The sequence below is a fragment of the Euleptes europaea genome, chromosome 3 (genome assembly GCF_029931775.1).
Source record: "Euleptes europaea isolate rEulEur1 chromosome 3, rEulEur1.hap1, whole genome shotgun sequence".
Classification (NCBI taxonomy): Eukaryota; Metazoa; Chordata; class Lepidosauria; order Squamata; family Sphaerodactylidae; genus Euleptes; species Euleptes europaea.
Window position 1 is genome coordinate 1,418,547 of NC_079314.1, and position 19,897 is coordinate 1,438,443.

Below are 19,897 nucleotides of genomic sequence, written 5' to 3' on the forward strand. Positions count from 1 at the left end.
TTTATCACTGCTGGCTTATCAAGTTATAGTTCACAGAACTGCTTGGGGAAATCACGAGAGAGAAAGATTTTAAATCTGGAGGGCAGCTTTTCTTCACAAGGTGCTATACACTCGGGGCTGTTGCAACATTCCAGAAATCTTGATCAACAGTTTGTGTTTTAATTGATGACACTGGCACATATTTATGGAAGAATGAGAATGAAAACTCAGAGAAATCATACTTTGTGTTTAGGTGATGGATGCTTGTGATGCCTCTTTAGGAGAGGTATTCCCACAAATTTAACAGAGGAAGGGAGAATGCATCTTCTACGATGGCACCTGCTGTGTTGACCAATCTGGTGCTAAAACAGTTAACGTATTTTTAAAAAACCCTATTGTCTGATCAATTGAAATCACATTTTTAACCAATAAGTTTTTAATTGATTCATTTAATGGTTCGATGAAATGTTGTAGCCCTCTTTAAAATCTTTACGCATAACCTTTCAAGGTAGGCGCTTGACCGTGGTATCTTTTCAGCTCCAATGGCCAAATAAACACAGAGCAGATGAAGCCAGGTTTCTTCAAGCCAAACCTTTTAGCCAAGTCTAAGCACATATCCACAATACAAACTGGTTTCAGAGCCCTCACAAAACCACAGTTCCCAGGATCCTTTTGGGGTAGAAAGCCACGACCAATCAAACTAGTTTGTTTTGTTATGTAGACAGGCCCCAACTCTGTCCAATGGGTCACTTTCTTGGCTGCCCCACTTTGTGTGTCCACTCTGGGACTAAGAATTCTGAACAAATTCATACCCATTTTGGATGAGGATCACAACATTGTTTTATTAGGATACAGTTTTTGTGGTGGGGTTATCATGGGGGTCCTAAACAGAGGTAGGGTCCCTATTCCTACATGGTCCCTCCCGCAAGGATGAAAGGTCTCTCTGGTCTAAGAATGCACTGGTGCTGTTCCAAAATAGCTTCCCCCATCTAGCTCATGTGAAGAGCTCCGTCCATTTCAATTTCTGTTGCTCAGTTCTCGTGAAAGTTGGCAGAGACCGCAGAGTGGACAGCAAGACATGACCACCCAGTCTTCACAAATAGTGCCCTGGGTGGAAACAAAAGTGAGGGCAAGTAAGACAGCGTGGGCCAGAGGATAGAGAACTGCCTTTAATGTATAAGGTGAGGACCAGCAAAGGAGTTTCGTGATTCCTTAAAGGCTAGCAGATTAACTGTGGCAGTGGCTAGCCAGTGGAAGTTTATGCTAGATGCGATTTTTTAAAATAAAAGGTACCCACAATACTACTTTTTGGTTTTGCTGCAACAGATTGTCACAAATCCCTTTGGAATTTGAAGACAAGGACTGAAATTCCTATTTAATGATCAGTTTAAGCTGGCCGGCCCTTGGGCTTTCAGCTTCAGTATTGTTTCATGTTTGTTCCTTCACTCACTCCAGCATCACTGGCCTCAGCCATACATGCAGTTCATCACAGACTCATAACTACAGGCGGAACTTTCATAAACGGATATCAGTTCATGCGCAATGCCTGTCCCTGGAACCATCCCGCATCAGGCATGCCCGTGTGAATCAGCACCTGGGTTTGCCAGTTGGCTGGAAAAACAGGAATCCAGCCAGCTCTTTCCCCTTTAACACTATAATGTGCAGAAGCCGAAAGGTGAAGCTATTCACAGCTTGGAGAAAAGCATTATCGCCTGTTGCTGTCTACACATTAGGACACTGGGAAAGATGCAGCTATTACAGCTGTCATGTAAATCGGCAAACCTGATTTGTTTTCAAATATGACAGGAAAACTCCCCTATGAGGCTGACTCCCCCCCCTTTCCTTTAACAATGAACAACTGTGCAATAGGCAGAAATTCAACAGGAGCAGCCTCCCATCCTATTTCACATGCCACAAAAAATTTTCACTGATGACTTCCGAGCCTATAGAAAAATCACCAGAACTCTCGAGCCTCTCTCAGACTGGCACGGCAAACCCATGTGTAATTAACACGTGCTGTCTCCCCCGCGCCCCCACAACATTTCACAGTTCCCATGTTTCACCTCAATGTGGTATTTCTCACGCACACCAGTGCGCAGGGCGATCAGAGTGCCGGGCAGAAAAGGGAGGCAGAAACACTCGCCGGCTTGCTCTGCCACCCGGCAAGCAAGGATGCAGGGCACAAAAGTGGCACAAAGACCTGTGGGACGGCAGAGGAGAACATGGCATTCAATCAGAGAATCTCAGAAGACCGTCCTGGTCCCCTCTCCCTTCTATGCTCCTCAATATTCACCTCTATCCAATTCTCCTTTGTACCACCCCTATTATGGATTCTGTAGGAGACTCAGCATGTGTCAGGGTTGCCAGCTCTGGTTTGGGAAACACCTGGCGATTTAGGGGGTGGAGCCTGGGGATGGTGGAGGTTGCAGAGGGGAGGGAGCTCAGCAGATATAATGCCATACCATCCACTCTCCAAAGCAGCCCTTTTCTCCAGAGGAACTGATCTCTGTTGTCTGGAGCTCAGGTGTAAGTCCAGGAGGCCTCCAGGCCCCACCTGGAGGTTGGCAACCTAGCATGTGTGCTTGTATAGCTAAGGAAGCCCTCCATGGCAGGATATGCCTGTTCCTCCACTCCAATTCCCTGTCCCCACAGTTAGGAGGCCAAATTCTGCAATCATGGGTATTAAACCACAGAAATGAATGTTGTGTTTTTGGTGTGGTTTTTTGTTTGTTTGTTTGTTTTTTGCAGAAGCGTGCTTAGCTTTATATCTTTCATTCAGTTTCCTGGATTCCCCTTTTTAATGAGGTTCTTTTTTAAAAGAATGGAGTTACATTAAAAAAAAATTCCCAGGCTCTCCGGTGCTAAAGGCTGGAAACTTTTCAGAATGTAGTCAATTCTGTGCATGGGCGCCAAAGACACATGCCCGGTATTTTTCTCCGCTAGGGTATCTGTGCCCTGTCCTGGATAGGCCAGGCTGGCCTAATCTCAGAAGCTAAGCAGGGTCAGCCCTGGTTAATACTTGGATGGGAAACTACCAAGGAAGTCCAAGGTTGTTACTCAGAGGCAGGCAATGGCAAACCACCTCTGTTTGTATCTTACCTTGAAAACCCTACAGGGTCGACATGCTGGTTGCGACTTGATGATAAAAGAGGGGCCATCTGTATGCTCCATATGGGTGACTACAGACCTCTTTCCTCCATTGCTGCTCCTAAAGGCACCCTTTAGCCAAAATATGTCTCAACCACTGAGCCAGTTTCCAGCTCTTTCTGCCTTCCGTGAATAGAATTCTGCTCATAGATGCTTTGTTGGCCTTAAAGACCTAAGAGAAGGAGGGATATAGGACAGTGCCTGTGATGTCCAGTACCTGGGGCCTATAGGATTGTTTCCAGTAGGACTGTTGATTCGGTTCCATCCGACATGAAAAACAGACGAATTTTCCCCGATTCGGCAGTTTCTAGTTCGGATAGAACCGAAGTAAAAAAAGGCGGGAAAACAATGAGCCAAACTCGGCAAGTTTGGGCGGACGCTGGATAAATTCATACAACTTCGGCGCCCCCGAATCAGCATTCTCCCGCGGCCAATAGATGGCCAAGCCGGGTCTTCTTCTGGCCGATCAGTTGCGGATGTGCGGCCCGGGGAGAGAAAGAAAGAGCATCTGTGTGTGTGTGAGAGATCCACGTGTGTGTGTGTGTGCGTGGTCCTGGGTTGCTGTGCAGCCCGGGGGGGGGGGGGAGAGGCCTTTTATGCACTGGAGGTTTTGCCTTGGATTTGCCGCTCTCTAGATGCACATTTTTTCCATCCAAATTCTCAAAACTCAACAATAAGCTCCCATGCAGAGTTTTGAGAATCTGGACGGGGAAAATGTGCATCTAGAGAGCGGCAAATCCAAGGCAAAACCTCCCATGCATAAATGGCCAGAGAGTTTGTGTGTGTGTGAGTCTGTATTCCTTCCATTGCTGCAGCTCCTGTGCTGATCCTGTGCTGATCGTGAGAGATCCTGAGCTGAGGTGACCTGCTGCTGCTTGCTGGAATCAGTATGGATTATTCCTCCTGACCCCTGTTTTTGCTGGAAGAGAAGACATCCACAGTTTGACCCATTTGGGGGCTTTTCTCTATAACTTTTTTCCTGTGTGTGTGTGTGTGTGGGAAAAGCAGATTCTGTGTGTGTGTGTGAGGGGGGAAGCCAAAGGGGGTGGGTTTACCTGTTCTGCTGGGGGGTGGGCTTGATTGCCTCTGTGTGGGACTGTGCTTTCTGCTGTTTTCACCGGTTGCCAACTTCATGTGGAGTTAACTGTGGGTCAATGAGTCTCTCTCTGGCTGGCTCCTGTTGTTTCCAATGGGCTGTGCAGCCGCTCCTGTTGTTTCTAATGGGCTAGCCTGTCATTCGTTTTGGTACATCCCATGTTAGTGAGTCTCTCTGGCTGGCCCGTTCTTCTTCTTCGTTTGGAATTTGCATCTTCTGGTTGGGGGGGGTTGTTCTGCTGGGGGGGCTTGATTGCCTCTGTGGAGTGTGATTTGGGGGAGGTTACCTGTTCGGGGGGGGGGCTGATTGCCTCTTTACGAGTGTGATTGTTGCTGTTGCTGTGGAAGATTTGAATCCAGCAGCATGAAATCTATCAATACTGAAGATACAGAATTTGCGCAGGTCACACTTACGCTAGTAGCGTTATACGATGCGCTTTGGCTGTGTTGAAATGAAAAGATGCTATCCATGCTAGTTACGCTGGATGCACTTTCGGCATAGTTACATCGGCTCTTAGAAGCCACGGACTGGCTTCTACTGTGTGTGTGTGGGGGGGGGAGCCAAAGGGGGGGGTGACCTGTCCTGGTGGGGGGACAGCTTGATCTCCTCTTTGTGAATGTGATTGTTGCTGTTTTCACTGGTTGCCACCTTCGCCAGGAGGTCAGTGTTGGTCGGTGAGTCTCTCTCTGGCTGCCCCAGAAACAATGGGAGGTTTTGCCCTGGATTTGCTGCTCTCTAGATGTACATTTTCCCCATCCAAATTTCCAAATCTCAACAATAAGCCCCCCTGCAGAGTTTTGAGAATTCAGATGGGGGAAATGTGCATCTAGAGAGCAGCAAATCCAAAGCAAAACCTCCCATGCATAAATAACCAATGCAGCATCCTGCTTATTCCTCCCCTCCCCAGCCCCCCGCGGGTGTCCCTGCTCAGGATTTCTCCTTTTCCCTGACAGTGACAGCTCAGCCACGTTGTCTCCTCCCTCAACTCCCCCCCACCCCGATCTTCGTTGTTTTTGGGTGCCCCCGGGGCTGAGGAAGCGGTGACAGGAGGAAGCGAAATGTAGAGGAAAGGGCGGGCAGTCCTGATCCTCCGGCCTGCTTACTCAGAAGTAAGAGCCGCAGTGGGGCTTTGCTCCCAAGGTAAAGCGGAGCGAATTGTAAACAATGCCACCTTTTATCAGTCCGCAACAATGGGAGGTTTTGCCTTGGATTTGCCGCTCTCTAGATGCACATTCCCCCCATCCAAATTTCCAAATCTCAACAATAACCCCCCCTGCAGAGTTTTGAAAATTCAGATGGGGGAAGTGTGCATCTAGAAAGCGGAAAATCCAAAGCAAAACTTCCCATGCATAAATAACCAACGAGAAACAATGGGAGGTTTTGCCTTGGATTTGCCACTCTCTAGATGCACATTAAGGATTGCCTGCTCCCATTCATTCCAATGGGAGGATGGGGGGACCCCTTCCAGACCCCATAACTCGGGACCCCCTCACCCAATCTTAACCAAACTTGTGGGTTCTTGCAAGTAGGGTCCCTCCAAGCTACCCTGAAAGTTTGGGACCTCTACCTCAAAAAATGCCCCCCCCGGAGCCACGGAAAGCTGCAAATGTGTTTTTAATGGCTTTAAATGGCTGAATTGATTTGTGAACGTCGAATTTCATGCCGAATTCCACGGATCCGAATAGGGGGAGTTCGGACTTCGGCATTTCCCAAATAAAAATGGGCCGAATTTTGCCAAATCCAAATTTTACTGAATTTTTTTCCCAACAGCCCTAGTGTCCAGGTCTGGTAACAGCCAATTATTAGGCAACGTCCCCCCCCTACCCACCTTACTGCCACTAGCACTCTGTGTCTCTACCCATAAGGCATCAAGTCTTATCGGTTGTAATTATTTGGTCTTCCTTGTTCAGTGCCGTGAGAACCTGACACAGGAGCTAAATTATTGAAGTGCTCAATGGTCCTTGCTGGATCGTGGCACCTCTCAACCCCGAGGCTGACACCACAACTAAATTATTTAAGTTCTAAATGCTCCCTGCTGGGTTATATCACCCTCTCAGCCCTCAAACTGCCAACTTAGAACAACCTTCTGGACAAAGGAGGCAATATTGGGGCAGATCCTCTCAGGTCAGGACTGGAGACTGGAGGGATGATGTGGAAGGGGAAGCATGTGTGACCAGAAGCAAACCAGAACGTATCGGATCCTGAGCCATGCAGCAGAGGCCTTTTCCACATGCATCACTTACTCCAGATTTCCCACGTGGTTGATCTGCGAGGCTTGGAATTGCATTTCACGATTTTTGTATGCATGCCTCATATTGCAATGTTGTTTTTTCTTTCAAAATCAGTTTTATCCTGTCTGCACTGCTTTCCGCCAAAAGTGATGTTTTCTAGTGGTGTGTGTGTGTGTCACATGATACGTGATGTCGTGGATAACCATACTGGATGGACTGTCCCTCACTTCCCCCTAATTTTTTGCTGTTTTTGCACATGCACTCTAGCACTTATGCGCCCCACCATTAGCTGGGAAAACACGATGCATTTCTAAAAGTTTGCATTCAAAATGGATGCCCCAAACCGAAGCACACCATTAGGCATATCTGCCCCCCCCCCCCGCTGCCCTTTGAAATTCTCCCTGGGCTCGCCAGATGCACAGATGCACATTTAGCTGCAAAGAGGGTGTTTGCAAGTCCACAGGAATAAACAGGCTTTTAAACAATCCTGAGAACTTCTGGAATAATGGGTGGCATTACGAGATCACCTTGTACATGCTTACTTGAAAGAAGATCCCCTGGGGTAACCATCTCCATTTGACACAGAGAGACTTACTTCTGAATAAATGTGCACAGGCTTCACACCACACTGAGTTCCTAATTTTTTAAAGCATATTTTACAATGAGATAAGCGATCTAACACTGGTTCGATAGTTCGATGGAGCATGATTGCAAAGCAAAGCAGTCGATCGCACTGAGCCTCTCATTTTCGCTCAAAAAAGATGCCCCAAATTGAACTACAACCCACCATGGCACATTTGAACCCCCCAACAACAACTAGAGGCTCAGTGAGTTTGTCTGCTTTGCAATCATGCACCATTGAACTATTGAACCAGTGTTAGATTGCTTATCTCTTTGTTTAAAAAAAAATTAAGGGGGAAACTCAGTGTGGTGTAGAGCCTGTGCATGTTTACTTGGAAGTAAGTCTCTCTGTGTCAAATGGAGGTGGTTACCCCAGGAGACCTACTTCCAAGTAAGCATGTACAAGGTGATCCCGTAAGTCTGGGGGGGGGGGAATCCAAGATCCCCACTTCCCACCCATTATTCCAGAAGTTCACGGGATTGTTAAAAAGCCCTGCTCCAACCCCAAAGTGATAACATTTATTTCTTGCTGGGGTTTGGGATTTTTCCCCCTTTAAAGAGCTGGACAAACTCTCCAAACACTATAAACTCCAGCAGACAAACCAGTGATCCAGCATTACATCACTAATCTTCCTTTGCAGAGGAGTCTCCGACTGATGATAAGGAAGGCTGAACAGAGAAAAAATTAATATTATGGGGGAGGGAGAAGGGGACAGGTTATGGGATATGGATGATAATTTTGGCTTTGGAAGGAGATAATGGATCTAACTGAATTTTAATATGTTACAGGTTCTTTCTTGGAACGTCAATGGTTTGAATTCTCCCAACAAAAGGAGGAAAATATTTTACCATTTACAAAAGTCTAAAGCTAATGTTATTTGCTTACAGGAGACGCATATACTCCCAAAAGATGTATTTAGATTGGAACATTTAAGGTTGGGCAAACTTTTTACGTCATGTAATGAAAAGAAAAAAAACTAATGGAATAGCTATGTATCTACCCTTGTCACTAGAACTGAAAATTATCTATCAAGATGTAGAAGGAAGAATACTGTTGGTGGAAATAATTTGTGGGTTCCAGAAGATATTATTGGTTGGAGTATATGCGCCTAACAACAATCAAAGAATGTTTTACGATAACTTAGCAATAATATTAGCTGAACATGCTACAGAAAAAATGATATGGATGGGGGACTTTAATGGAGTAATGGTACCTACGTTAGATAGATCTGGTAAAAAGAAAAAGGCAAAAAATGAAGGCAAATTACCTGGAATTTTTGACGATCTTACAGATCAATGGGATATGTTTGATATCTGGAGATTGACAAATGGTAATAAGAAGGGATATACTTATTTTTCATTAAGACATCTTACACACTCCAGGATAGATATGTTATGGCTTTCGAAAGGGTTGATAAACAGATCAGAGAATCCGGAGATTTTACCTAAGGTATTATCAGACCATAATGCGGTAACAGTAAAAATTAATGTAGGACATAGAAGACAGAACCTTGGATAATAAATGTTCTTTTAAAAAATACTAAAATAGTGGATAAACTGAAGGTGGATGTACAGAATTATTGTAATGAAAATATAGACAAAGGCATTTGGGAGGATATAGTTTGGGATGCCGGCAAGGCGGTGATTAGAGGAGTATTAATTCAACAGAATACAAGATGGTTTAAGGAAAGGGAGGCAAAGAAAAAACATATTTTGGATGAAATAAGACAAGGGGAACGACAGCTTAGAAAATCTCAAGATAAAATATTTAAACAGGACCAGCTTGACAAGATTAGAACATGGCAACATCAGTATGAATTTTTAATAGCGGATGAAATTGAATGGAAAATCATCTTTAATAAACAAAGATTCTTTGAACATGCTAATAAGCCGGGTAAAATGTTAGCTTGGCAACTCAAGCATAAAGAGAAAAAAGTACCAATAATCCAAATTAAAAGGAAGGGTAAGATAACACAAGATAAAGGTGAGATAATAGAAACATTTGTGGAATATTATACAAATTTATATAGAAAGAATCTAGTTTTAGAGAAAGATATGAATGCATATCTCATTAAATCTGATTGGGGGGAAATAACCCAAGAAAACAAAGAATTACTGGATTCTCCAATAATTAGAGCAGAACTAGAAGAGGTAATAAATAAAAGTAAACTAAATAAATCACCAGGACCAGATGGATTTACCGCATTTTACTATAAAGTATTTAAAGACCAGCTAATCCCTTATCTACTAGATGTGATGAGCTTATGTTTGATAAATGGCATTATTCCTCAAACATGGAAACAAGCAAATATAACATTAATACCTAAGGTGAACTTGGATATATCGGATGTCAAAAACTACAGACCGATTTCACTATTAAATAATGATTACAAACTATTTGTTGCAATTTTAGCTATGAGATTGAAAAGGGTATTAAATCAAGTAATACATGAGGATCAAGCAGGGTTTCTGCCAGGGAGATTAATTAGTCAGAATGTAAGGGTGGTAATAGATCTTTTAGAATACGCGGAACAAGATACAACCCCGATAGCTATGATATTTTTACATGCGGAAAAAGCATTTGACAACGTGAACTGGCAGTTTATGATTAAAATATTAGAATTTATGGATTTTGGTGAGAATTTTAGAACTGCCATTAAAAGTATATATACTCATCAAACCGCTAATTTGCTGATAAACGGAATGTTATTACCGAAGATTGAGATTCAAAGGGGAACAAGACAAGGATGTCCTCTTTCTCCTTTGCTGTTTATTTTGGTATTAGAATTGTTATTGAAAAATTTAAGACAAAACGATGAAGTTGTTGGTGTAAGAATTGGGAGAAATCAACATAAAGTTAAAGCATACGCAGACGACTTAGTATGTTTTTTGATTGATCCGATTGAGCAAATCGATAGTTGGAATAAAATTTTGGAGGTTTATGGACAGCTTTCAGGTTTTAAAGTTAATAAAAATAAAACTAAGATATTGGTTAAAATATGACTCTTTCACAACAGCAAATACTAAAAAGACAGGATTTAGCATTGAACATAAAGTTAAATATTTAGGTATATGGATATCAAATAATAATCTTAATTTATTTTAAAATAATTATGTAACTCAATGGCAACAGATAGCAAAAAGATTTAAAAAGTTGGGAAAAAATACCATTATCGTTGTGGGGACGAATTTCAGTAATTAAAATGATGTTATTACCTAAAATGCTTTTTTTGTTTCAAAACCTACCAATAGTGAAAGGCGCACAGATATTTAAAAACTGGAAGAAAGATATTTTAAGTTTTCCCTGGGGTAAAGAAAGACATAGGATAGCATATAATAATTTAGTGGAATTGAAAGAAACAGGAGGGTTGGGATTACCAGATTTGAGAATGTACTATCAAGCAGCTTGCTTCACCTGGATAAAAAATTGGATGCTATTAGAGAATCCGAAATTATTGGAATCAGAGGGATTTATTTTACGATTTGGGTGGCATGCATATTTATGGTATGAAAAGGAGAAAGTGAATAAAGATTTTAATTCCCATATTATTAGGAAAAGTTTACTGCAAACATGGAACAAATATAAAGGTTTCCTGGAAAATAAAACTCCCGGTTGGATTAATCCCATGGAAGCCTATATGAGAAGGGGTGTACATCTAAATTTGGATAGCAATATATATAGAGAATTGATAGAACATAGAGATGGGATATGGATGCTGAAAACCAGAGAAGAGCTTCAAATTAAAGATTGGTTTATGTATTATAAATTAAGTGATATATTCAACAAAGATAATAAGACGGGCTTTAATCAAACTAAATCCAAATTTGAGATTATATTAACTAAGGGAAATAAAGGATTGATAGGACGGATTTATAAACTATTGATAGAAATGAATCTAGAACAGGAAAGGATTAAACCAGTGATGGTGAAATGGATGAGGGAACTAGGTTATAATATAGATTTGGAAATATGGGAAAATTTGTGGAAGAAGGAATTTAAATTTACTATTACTAATGAAATAAGAGAAAATTTATATAAAATTTATATAAAATGTCCAGTACTATTAAGTAAAATGAAAAAAGAGGAGGAGGGTCTTTGTTGGAAGTGCGGAACAGAGATTGGTACATTTATGCATGTTTGGTGGTTCTGCAAAAAACTCAAGAGATTTTGGCGATTAGTTTTAAAGGAAACTAACAATTTGATTAAGTCAAATATAAAAAAAGATCCTGCCTTTTGCTTATTGGGTATTCCCGATAAGACTATAGATTATGCTGATAGAGTCATATGCCAATATAGTTTTGCTGCGGCTAGGATTATAATTGCTAAGAAATGGAAGCAAATAAATAAACCTTCAATCAAAGAGTGGAGAGAAAAGCTTTGGATGTATATGCGGATGGCCAAAATTACAGATTCTTTACATGGTAAAGATATGGATGAATTTAAACAAATATGGTCAAAGGCCGCCGCATATTGGGATAAATTGGCAAAAACGAATTTTAAAGGTATAGTTAATGAATTATAGATTTGTGTTTTTTAAACAATGATTATAATAATAAGTTTTTATATACTGTCATAACACCTCTCAGGAAGTCCAAAGGTGGAGGGCACAGAGGTGGGTGGTAGAGGTTTGGGCACTATATACTTTTTAAAAGATAGTAAACAATGTATTAGTAATAGATGTAACAGTGCTCTATATATGTTTTTGTATGTTTTATGTTTTATTTTGTATTTTTTGTTAATTTTTTTTCTTTTTTGTTTATTTTTGTGTTTAATTATAAAAGCAATAAATTTTTTTAAAAAAATAGAAACGGTGAGGGGGAAAACATAGTGGTAAAAGTGCTTGGGAAAACAACAGGAAAAATGATGGGAAAATCAAAAAATAAAATGTAGCTTTTGATGGCATGAAACATTGTAAACCATTAGTGCGGAAAAGGCCTTCGTGAAAACTCAAATTGGCTGGCTTTCCAGAAGAGCCCAGTACCAGGTGCCCAGCAGAACAGGTTCAGTGGGAAATAGCTAGGATCTGAAAGATTCGGAGTTACAGTCCCTACTTTGCCATGCGACTTGCTAGGTGAGGTTGAGCAAGTCAGTCTTTTGTAGTTTGGCCTACCTCACAAGATTGTTGTACAAATAAAACAGGGAAGGGAGAACCATGTATGCCACCTGGAACTCCTTGGAAGAAGGGCAGGATAATACTGTGCCAGGTAGACAGACAAATAACCTGGTTTTACTGGTCAAAGCTCTTTTCCTCATTACCATTTTCCTCACTTCTGTTTCTTTAGGGTTTTTTTTTCCAGTTATGCACACATTTTCCTCCCTTTAGTGGTCAATTCAATATAACACAAGATTGATTCCAGTGTATCTCCCTGCAGATTTAAACTGCCGGTTGTTTCGCTGGATATAAACTTGTTTGATATCGAATTGACCACTAGAGGGAGCAAAACACATGCACAACTGAACCCCTCCCCCGAAGAAACAGGAATTGAGAAGCGAAGAAAAAGAGAATGTGGAAAAGCCCAAAGGCTGTATCAGGGGCTGGGAGGTGGAGGGGTGCCCATCATGACTTGGTTACTCACAAATGCCCATGTCAGAGCAGCAGTCGCACAGATCCGAATTCCACGCCGCCTGGCTGCCAAAAGTGTAGCTGTTACCCATGGGCTGGGGCTGGGAGTCTATGATCATCTCAGTCTGATAAGCCATGTTTGCTGCTGAAAAGGGGAGAGGTCAGGATGAGGCCAGTCAGTTTTTCCCACCACCACCATTAGGCCAGTCCTCCACTTAGAGGATTTGGGGAACCCTTGGCACCTGGATTTCAGGGGGACCTGGTAACAGTCCATCCAGCTGTGGACTGTTCCACCTGCTGACATAAGCAGGGAGTGGAGGTTGTCCCTTGAATATCAGCTTTGATCAACAGCATTTATCAGGTGATGGTACTTAGCTCCACACCCATGAAAATCTTCAAGGGCCCATTTCTACACATTAACCCTCTATTCAAGGGACAGGACAGTTTTCTCTTGGCCAGTTGTGAATAGGGTTGTCAGCCCCGTGTTGGGAAATTCCTGGAGATATAGGAGTGGAGCTCGGGGAGGGGAAGATTTGGGGAGGGGAGGCACCTCAGCAAGATCTAATGTCACAGAGTCCACCCTCCAAAGCACCTGCTTTCTCCAGGGGAACTCTTCTTTGTCATCTGACAACCAGTGGTGATTCGAAGAGGTCTCCAGACCACACCTGGAGGTTGGCAACCCTAGCTGGCCAATCTTGCATCTTTCCAACCCATGAAAAGCTTTGCTGGCTAAGGCCTGCAGAGCAAGTTGATGTGAAAGGCACCAGGATGGGATAATCTGCTTTTGTGCCAAGTCAGTTGGCATCAGACCCCCCCACACAAACACTATTTAGAAGAGGGCACAATCCACCGGCAAGGTCCCACGCACAAACCTTCTTGAAAGGAATGCCTGGACTCTTGCATAGTTGAACACACAGGAAGATGCCTTCTACTGAACCAGCCCCTCAGTCCATCAAGGTCAGTCTTGTCTACTCAGACTGGCAGGGGCTCTCCAGGGTCTCAGGCGGAGGTCTTTCCCATCACCTCCTGCCTGGTCCTTTCAACTGGGGAGGTGAGGATCGAACCTGGGACCTTCTGCATGCAAGGCAGAGGCTCTTCCAGTGTGCCACAGCCCCAGTTCATTTCAAGAGACTCTCTTGATGGCTTGTGGCTGCAGAGTCCGATCTGTCTGCCATCCTTGGTGGCAGCCATAACATCTCCCTTTGTTTTGTGGGAGGGGGTCCTTTCTGCCCTTCCTGGGGTGGGGGCATGTAGGCTTATGTCACTGGATGGGCCATGAGGACTTCTATGCTGAAAGATGATTTGTTAATCATTACAACTACAAGTGTGGGGTTGTGGTTAGTGTGTTGGACTGGATGACCCAGGTTCGAATCCTCATTCTGCCATGAAACTTCCTGAGGGACATTGGTCCAGTCACTCTCTCAGCCAAACCTGTCTCACAGGTAAGGTTGCCAACTCTGGATTGGGAAATTCCTGGAGATTTGGAGGGGGTGGAGCCTGAGGAGGGTGGGGAGGGACTTCAATACCACAGAATCCAATTGCCAAAGCAGCCATTTTCTCCAGAACTGATTTCTGCTGCCTGAGGATCAGTTGTAAGAGGGGGATCTCCAGCCCCCACCTGGAGGTTGGAAACCCTAGGGTGGAGCCTGGGGAGGGCAGAGTTTGGGGAGGGAGGAACTTCAGCTGGATATAAGGCCATAGAGTCCAGCCTCCAACCCAGCCATTTTCTTCAGGGGAACTAGGGATGCCATCCTCCAGGTGGGACCTGGGGATCCTCTGGAATAACTGCTCACCTCCAGACTACAGAGATCAGTTCCCCTGGAGAAAGTGGATGCCTTGGAGGGTGGGCTGTATGGCATTGTTCCCCACTGAGGTCCCTGTCCTCCCCTGGCTCCATCTCCAAATCTCCAGAAGCTTCCCAAACTGGAACCTGCAACCCTACCCCCTACTCCCCTGCTGATGGCTAGAGGCAACCCTAAGGGCAACTGATCTCTGTAGCCCGGAAATCAGTTGTAGTTCCAGGAGATCTCCCGGCCACAGCTGAGCCTGGCAACCCCTAAAGGGTTGTTGTGAGCAAGGGCTGACTGAGGGAAAAACAGCTCTGGGAAAGGGCTATGTCCCTCGGCCTGCCCACCTCCAGGAAGGAGGGGGAAAGAGCTCTCAGGTAGGCTGGAAAGCGCTCTCAGGTGAGCGTGCCCTTCTTTTTGCCACCAGGCTGGGAAGCCATCAGCCCACCGGGAAAAGTCCTGGTCAAATTGGCCAATCTCTCCCTCGTTGCAAGGATAAAATGGAGGCGAGTACAGTGGCTCTTTAGAGAAAAGGGCGGGATTAAAATCCGCTACACGTTTGTGTATGTATCTCTATCTCAGGCACACTCTACTTGCGCAAAGCTGCATTCACACAACTGCTTCTAATTAACAAGTCTTTAACGCCTGACAGAGGGGTTCTTGTGAAACAGCCCTTGGTTTCCTCCCCTGGGCAGTCACGAGGCGATGTGACATTTCCACCCAGCCCCTGGGAGGACCTTAGGTCGGGCCCAAGGGACCCAGCTCTCCCTCCTTTCCCAAACAATCCAGGGCAAGTCTAGGCTTTTTTTTGTTTCTGCATTAAGATGTGTGTGAGGATAGGGGTGTGTGTCTAACTAAGGAGGACAGAAATCTGGAGTTCCACCAGGACCTCACACACCCACAGAGCAAATAAAGTCTGCGGTGTGAGTGGGGGTGGGGGGATGTTTTCTGCCGAGAAATTCATGAAGCGGAGACGGTGACAGGAAGGAAAGCCCAGGGTGAAAGGATGGCCTACGGGAGGGGGGGGGAATCATTGGTTGGGGGTTCATTGTCATCTCGCTAGAGGGGTAATCAACCACACTAGATGGAACCCAGAATGCAAAGGGACACGTACAGCCCAGAATGTGTACCTTTCCATTCGTTCTTATCAGTTTCGGCCATGCAATGCTGATAAATTAATGGAACACCCTTCCATGGAGCCTGGTTTGGCTCCGTTTGCAGTTGGGTTCCAAACAAGGATCCCATAGAAGGGTGTTCCAAAGAAGCACCGACCCAAACGGAAGGCTTTTCGGGCCTAGGGAGAACATATTTACGTCCCCACCGAAAACAAATGTGTATTTTACGTCCAAAATGACTTCTTTCAAGAATGGCCAAATAAGACACACACATCCTGCCTTCAGACAACATGCAGTGCAACAATCCTAGGCAGAGTTACTCCAGTCTAAATCCATTGAAATGAATGGGCTTAGACTGGAGTAACTCTCTTTAGGATTGCACTGATAGTTACCGACATTTGGCAGATGTTCTGTGTTTTGAAAGACGGGTTTTCCTGAAGGTGCTGCCCCCCGACCGGTCTGGAGGAAGAAACCTTTCAAACCAAGGAGCGAGCAGCCAGAGGAATGAGCAGCAAGTCCTGCCAAGATCAATGGGTTTTAAGCCCTTAACTGTGCTCTGATGCCACCAAAATTGATGAGCTTAAAGTCCAGTCCTAAAAAATACCCCGAAAAACACATTTACTTGGAGGTAAACCCAGTAGATTTCAGAGCAGCTTACTTCCAAGTAGGTATGCACAGAATCTCAGTTTTAGTTCAGCTGCATCCTGATTTCTGCATAGAATGGACCAGCATACCTCTGGAATTTGCCTTGAAGGGGCTAGTCCATATGAACAGCATACCAGGAGACCTAGCATTTTACCTTTCTGTGCTGCTCATTCGTGGCATGTTTGGTGTTTTATGATTTCTTTCTTTCTTTCTTTCTTTCTTTCTTTCTTTCTTTCTTTCTTTCTTTCTTTCTTTCTTTCTTTCTTTCTTTCTTTCTTTCTTTCTTTCTTCCTTCCTTCCTTCCTTCCTTCCTTCCTTCCTTCCTTCCTTCCTTCCTTCCTTCCTTCCTTCGTAACAGTGTAGAGTAGGATTGCCAGATCCAGGTAAGGAAACTCCTGGAAATTTGGGGAGGGAGCCTGGGGAGGTCAGGGACCTCAGTGGGGCACAATGCCATAGAGTCCCCCCCTCCAAAGCATCCCTTTTCTCCAGGAGAACTGATCTCTGTAGTCTGGAGATAAGCTGTAATTCCGGGGGATCTCCAGGCCCGACCTGGAGGCTGCCGGCATCCCTATGTAGAGTCGATGCTGGTCATTTCTCTTCTACGAATACAGGTTTTTTTTATTTATTTACTTATTTTTATACCCCACTATTCTCCCCAATGGGGACCCAAGGTAGCTGACATCATTCCCTTCTCCTCCACTTCATCCTCAGAACAACCTTGTGAGGTAGGTTAGGCTGGGCATATGACTGGCCCAAAGCCACCCAGCAGGCAAACTTCCATGGCAGAGTGGGGATTTGAATCCAGATCCTAGCCCCACACTTGAAGCACTATACCACCCTTGAATTGAGGCAAGGAAAAAGCCAGGTAAGTCCAGGTTGGGTTGCCACCTTCTCCCCATCCCCCCACAGCTCTGCTCCTCTGTCTTTAAGGGCAGCCGAACACAGCAAGGAAACCTTTCCCTGTTATGGTTTCTCCACACCAGGAAAAGCTTTCCTTCTTCAGTCTGTGGATGTCTGCTATTGAAGGTACAGGAATAACTGGGATTTGAACTCAGATCTCAAATCCATCCGTTCAGCAGCTGGACCACCATGGTTTTCACCCCCTCTGTCTCAGTACACCCACTGCATCTCAAATCTATCATGCAGCCTCCTTGCCAGCCAAAACTTTTAAAGTGATGGCTTAGTCCCCAGAGATAGTCACAAGCTAACTTTATCTGGGAAACACCTTTTTATTCTCTTTGGGTTCCCTTCTTTAGGCTGATCAGTGGTGGCCCACCTTAAAACAACAACTCTGCCCTCAGAACAACCACAAATCCATGCCTCTCCACCATTCTTGATTTATTTAGGGGGCTCCTTCGATTGAAGGTGCATCTGGACAGGGTAAGCCACAAGTCGGAAAATAACAGAGCTAGGGAGAATTTCCATCCCCTGCCTGTCTGCCACAGCACCCCTGAGGGCCAATTTACCACATGTGAGCAAGCGCAGAAGTTTGGTAAGGGGCATAGAGCAGGTTAATATGGAACTGGCCAAATCGCCATAGGTCCTTTCCCCCACCGCACCCCAAGACTGATTAACAGCCCTGCCTAAGCATTCCTTTCTTACCTGGTTTTTTCCTGGAACCTCAGGTTCTGGGTTGACGTCTTTCAATAAAGAAACAGGTTGGGTGGGGTTGAGCTGGTGCCTCTTATATGCACCGCTGGGAGGGCGGAGAAGCAGCGGCCAGTGCTGGGGGAGGGGACGGAGCCTGGCGTGGAAGTGGCAGAGAGTCCTTTCTCAGAGCTGGGCTTCCCCTAGGCCCAGAATCGGTGTTTGAAAAATGAATGTTGTGGGCAGCAAACTGGGGAAGAAATTTTTCATGCGAGTAGGTGGATTTGCAATCTTGGGTTTTTTTGTTTTTTTTTAAACGTATCTTGTGAACAGAAGCAGTCTATCAGAAACTCCATGCAGTGCTTTCCCCTCAACTTTGGCATTCCCTGGAGATAGGGTTTGCCAACCTGCACGTGGGGCCTGTAGATCTCCCAAAATTACAGCTGATTTCCAGATGACTGAGACCAGTTCCCCTGGATAAAATGGTGGCGTAGGAGGATGGATTCTATGACATTATACCCTACTGAGGCCTTTCCTCTCCCCAAAACTCTGCCTCCCACCCCACAATCTCTAGGAAATTCTCAACCTGCCACCTGCACTTGACTTGCTGTGTATTCTGCTCCCGTGCATCTTTCAGAAACAGCATTAAGACCTTAGATCTGATTGTTGGTTTAATGATGCATAGCTTTTAGATTTTTTGTGTATTGTGATTTTTAGCATTTTGCTTGGAATTGGCTTGATACATGGCATCTTGGGTAATATTTGTAACAGAAAGGTAGGCTACAATGTCCCTAATAAATAATGTTTCTTTTCTTGCCTTACAATCCACCCTCCAAAGCTGCCATTTCCTCCAGGGGAACTCCTCTCCGTAGTCTGGAGATGTTGTAATTCTGGGAGAAATCCAGGCTGGCAAATCTAGTAATTGTAGGTTTTGCGATAACATTTACCAAGCTTGTGGGAGTTAAGGAAAGAAAAAAGAATAGGTTTAATCCCCCCCAACCCATTACCCAAATAAACTGACCCCTTCTTGCAAAGGTGAAGGGGTATGTTCCTTAATGGCTCTCTCCCATCTCCTTACTCTGGTCATCTCTGAAGGGTGGTCAACAAGTAAAGTTCTCTCATGGTTTCTTTTTGAGTCAGCGTACATTGAGATACATTTTTGTTGTTCAAGATACATATCTGGAAGAAGAAAATACTCTTCCCCCCATCATTTGGAGAAACACCCTAAGCCCGATTCAGCCTCCCTCCTATTTGCATGAGTCCAAAGTCCAACAGGGAAAGGAGACCGCCTTGCAGAGGCAAATATTTGCCTCTCCAAGAAAACACAGGGCTTATTACTTATTAATTACTATATCCCTCCAATAGAAGGTGCTTTCAAAACCCCATAAAGCTTGGGATAAACAGGGAAGGAAGACCCCTGGAAAAGGGACACAAATGTCCAGTGAAGGATAAGATTTTGAGGCAGGTAGAACCATTTCCCCTCCAAAGCCAAGACATGGATAGGCTAAATACATTTTCACAGAGATCCTCATTTATTCCCATTAGATTTGTAGAGCTGAGTGTGTTTTTATGGGTGATGATCAGAGATGTCCTCTTCTATATTCTCCTTTCTAAACCCAGTGTTGGATTTGTGTCCTGACTGATCCGTAGATCTTTGAACACAACAGAAGATTGGTTCTTGTAGGTTATCCGGGCTGTGTAACCGTGGTCTTGGAATTTTCTTTCCTGACGTTTCGCCAGCAACTGTGGCAGGCATCTTCAGAGTAGTAACACTGAAGGACAGGGTCTCTCAGTGTCAAGTGTGTAGGAAGAGTAACATATAGTCAGAAAGAGGTTGGGTTTGAGGTGAGTACTGTCCTGCAAAAGTAATGTGCTAATCATTGTCCTGTAAGTATCTAGATAATGTGCTAATGAGGGTGTGGTATGTTAATATGGAACCATTGTATCCTGAAGTGATCTGTTAATGTGTGAAATCCAAAGCTAATCCTCATGGCTATTGTTGACTGTTGTCTTTGTTAGTCTGGAGGTTTTCAGGACAGGAAGAACAACAGAACAACAGAAGATTGCGTACGCTTCATTTATATCACACTTTTCTCCCCAATTGGGGATCCAATGCGGCTTACAA

At 44.3% G+C, this 19,897-nt stretch overlaps 1 protein-coding gene across 1 annotated transcript; it reads right to left on the minus strand.

Annotated features, from left to right (window-relative positions):
• Window positions 1–985: 985 nt before the first annotated feature.
• On the minus strand, window positions 986–12,780 carry LOC130475690 (cornifelin homolog A-like). The gene is made up of 3 exons (XM_056847522.1): window positions 12,652–12,780; window positions 2,043–2,179; window positions 986–1,086 (listed from the first exon to the last, which is right to left on the minus strand). The coding sequence occupies exons 1-3, from the start codon at window positions 12,773–12,775 to the stop codon at window positions 997–999; spliced, it is 351 nt and encodes a 116-aa protein (XP_056703500.1). The 5' UTR covers window positions 12,776–12,780; the 3' UTR covers window positions 986–996.
• Between the last annotated feature and the right edge of the window lie 7,117 nt (window positions 12,781–19,897).